This window comes from Jaculus jaculus, chromosome X (assembly GCF_020740685.1).
Source record: "Jaculus jaculus isolate mJacJac1 chromosome X, mJacJac1.mat.Y.cur, whole genome shotgun sequence".
Lineage (NCBI taxonomy): Eukaryota > Metazoa > Chordata > Mammalia > Rodentia > Dipodidae > Jaculus > Jaculus jaculus.
This window is the reverse complement of record NC_059125.1, coordinates 145,095,367-145,097,686: the sequence shown is the minus strand read 5'-3', so window position 1 is coordinate 145,097,686 and position 2,320 is coordinate 145,095,367. Positions and strand designations below refer to the sequence as shown.

Below are 2,320 nucleotides of genomic sequence, written 5' to 3'. Positions count from 1 at the left end.
AAAGCAATCTTGGAATGGTCACAGGCCGGGGCACTGAGGTACACTCTAGGACAATACTTTATTGCTGCAACTAGACCATTAAGGACAATTTAAGAACTCAGAAGAAGAATACAAGATGAAGGAAAGAATTATTGAAAATGCTTTATCACTCTAGAGAATCTTAGTCATCAGAAATAGATGGATAGATGGTTGATAGAAATTATTGGTGGTAAAACTATTTCTGATAGTGTAACAGCACTCAAAATAAATATGCTATAAAGCCATGAAAACACATGGAGGAGCACTACATGAAAGTTGCTAAGTGAAACAAAGCCAATCTAAAGAGGCTATGTGATGTTTGTTCTCAACTATATGAAATTCTGAAAAGTCAAACCTATAGAAATAGTAAAAACATTAGTGGTTGCCAGATTTTATATGGGAGGAATTATTAATAGGCATATCATACAGGAAATCTATTCTGAATGATATACAACAGCTAATGGATGTCATTATACTTTTATCCAAAACTGCAAAATAAGGGCTAGAGTGTTACATCAGTGATTGACGGTGCATTTTCATTACACATGAGGACCTCTCAGGTGAGATACCACCAAGTTCAACTCCCTAGAACCAATATAAAAAGTTTGGGGCGTGCACGAGCAACATGGAGGACCCGCTCACGCAGCTGCAGGACGCGGAGAACTCGCTTGCAGATCAGTTTTGTAATGCCATTAGAGTGTTGCAACAATGTGGTCCTCCTGCTTCTTTTAGTAACATTCCAACAGCAATTAACAAAGACCAGCCAGCCAATCCTACAGAAGAGTATGCCCAGCTCTTTGCAGCACGGATCGCATGGACAGCAAAGGACACTGATGTCTTGATAGATTCCTTACCCAGTGAGGAGTCTACAGCTGCGTTGCAGGCTGCCAGCTTATACAAGCTAGAAGAGGAAAACCACGAAGCTGCCACGTGTCTGGAGGATGTGATGTACCGGGAAGTCATGCTTCTGGAAAAGATTCAGAGTGCGCTTGCTGACATCGCCCAGTCCCAGCTGAAGACAAGAAGCGGCGCCCATAGCCAGCCTCTTCCCGACTCATAGCGTCAGTGGCAGGAAGAACTGTTTCAGTACCACCAAGATGTGCGTCAGTTACATGCAAGCCTTCCCAGTTTCAGACACAGCAGACTGTATGATGTTCCCTTTTCTACTTGCTTTTGTTTTCCACTTTCACTCTTTATAATATGCTTTTAAAATTGTGATTGTGTTAACTGTGAACTATGCATCACTATGCATCATTTTCTATCTGAGTGAAATTATCAAGGCAGACGGTGCACTGATGCCGATGATGTAATAAACAGATACAAAGTTCTGTTGTTCAGGTGCTGGGAATGAAGCCCAGAGCCTTGTGTATCTGCCTCCTAGGTAAGGACTTTGCCAGTAAGCTACCTCCCCAGCCCCAGGTTCTCACTATTGTTATATTTTGCAGACTTTTCCCAGATCAAAACATCCCTCAAGGCAGAGTTATGGGACATTTTAGTTTAGATTGGTGTCCTGGCTATTTAGAGGTGGCCTTGTCTAAATCTGGATCTTTGATCCAAAGTTCCTAAAAACACTGTTTTAAGAAACAGATAAAGGGTTAGTATGGGTACTGGGAGAAAGCCACTTTTTTTCTTCTGAAGTAGAGTCTCTCTCTAGCCCAGGCTGACCTGGAATTTACTATATAGTTTTAGAGTGGACTCAAACTCACAGTGATCCTCCTCCCTCTGCCTCTCAAGTGCTGGGATTAAAGGCATGCACCACCATGCCCAGCCCAAATATATTTTTAAGGGTGAATTTGGGGGTTGGGAAGATAGCTCAGGGGTATGAAGCCAGGCATGGTGGCACACTCACGAGTGAGATGTAGGAAGATCACCATGAGTTCAAGGTCAGCCTGAGACTACATAGTGAGTTACAGGTCAGCCTGGGCCAGAACAAGACCCTACCTCAAAAATAAATAAATAAATAAATAAAAAAGTTAAAGACATTAAAAGGCACTTGCTCTACAAGCCTACTGAGTAGAGTTCAAATTCCCAGCATTCATGTAAAGCTGGACACAAAGTGACACGCGTCTGTAATCTCAGCATGTCTGCAACAATTGGAGGCGGAGTCATGGGAACTCTGAAGCTAGTCTGACCTTCCTGGAAGCTAACAGCAAGAGAGACCCTGCCTCAAACAAGGTGAAAGGAGGTGCCAACACTCCAAAGTTGTCCTCTGGCCTCCAACCTGCATGCGGTGGCACACAAACCCTACATGCATACGTATACACATACATGTGCACAAACCTCTTTAATAGAAAAGGATGAA

At 42.9% G+C, this 2,320-nt stretch overlaps 1 protein-coding gene across 1 annotated transcript; it reads left to right on the top strand.

Moving 5' to 3' along the window:
• Nucleotides 1-643: 643 nt before the first annotated feature.
• Nucleotides 644-1,346, top strand: Med21 (mediator complex subunit 21). The gene has a single exon (XM_004668940.2). It carries the CDS (start codon nt 644-646, stop codon nt 1,076-1,078), a length of 435 nt encoding a protein of 144 aa, XP_004668997.1. The 3' UTR covers nt 1,079-1,346.
• Nucleotides 1,347-2,320: the final 974 nt, after the last annotated feature.

Coding starts and splice junctions, on each gene's coding strand:
- Med21 (XM_004668940.2), top strand. CDS start 644: ATGGAGGACCCGCTCACGCAGCTGCAGGACGCGGAGAACTCGCTTGCA.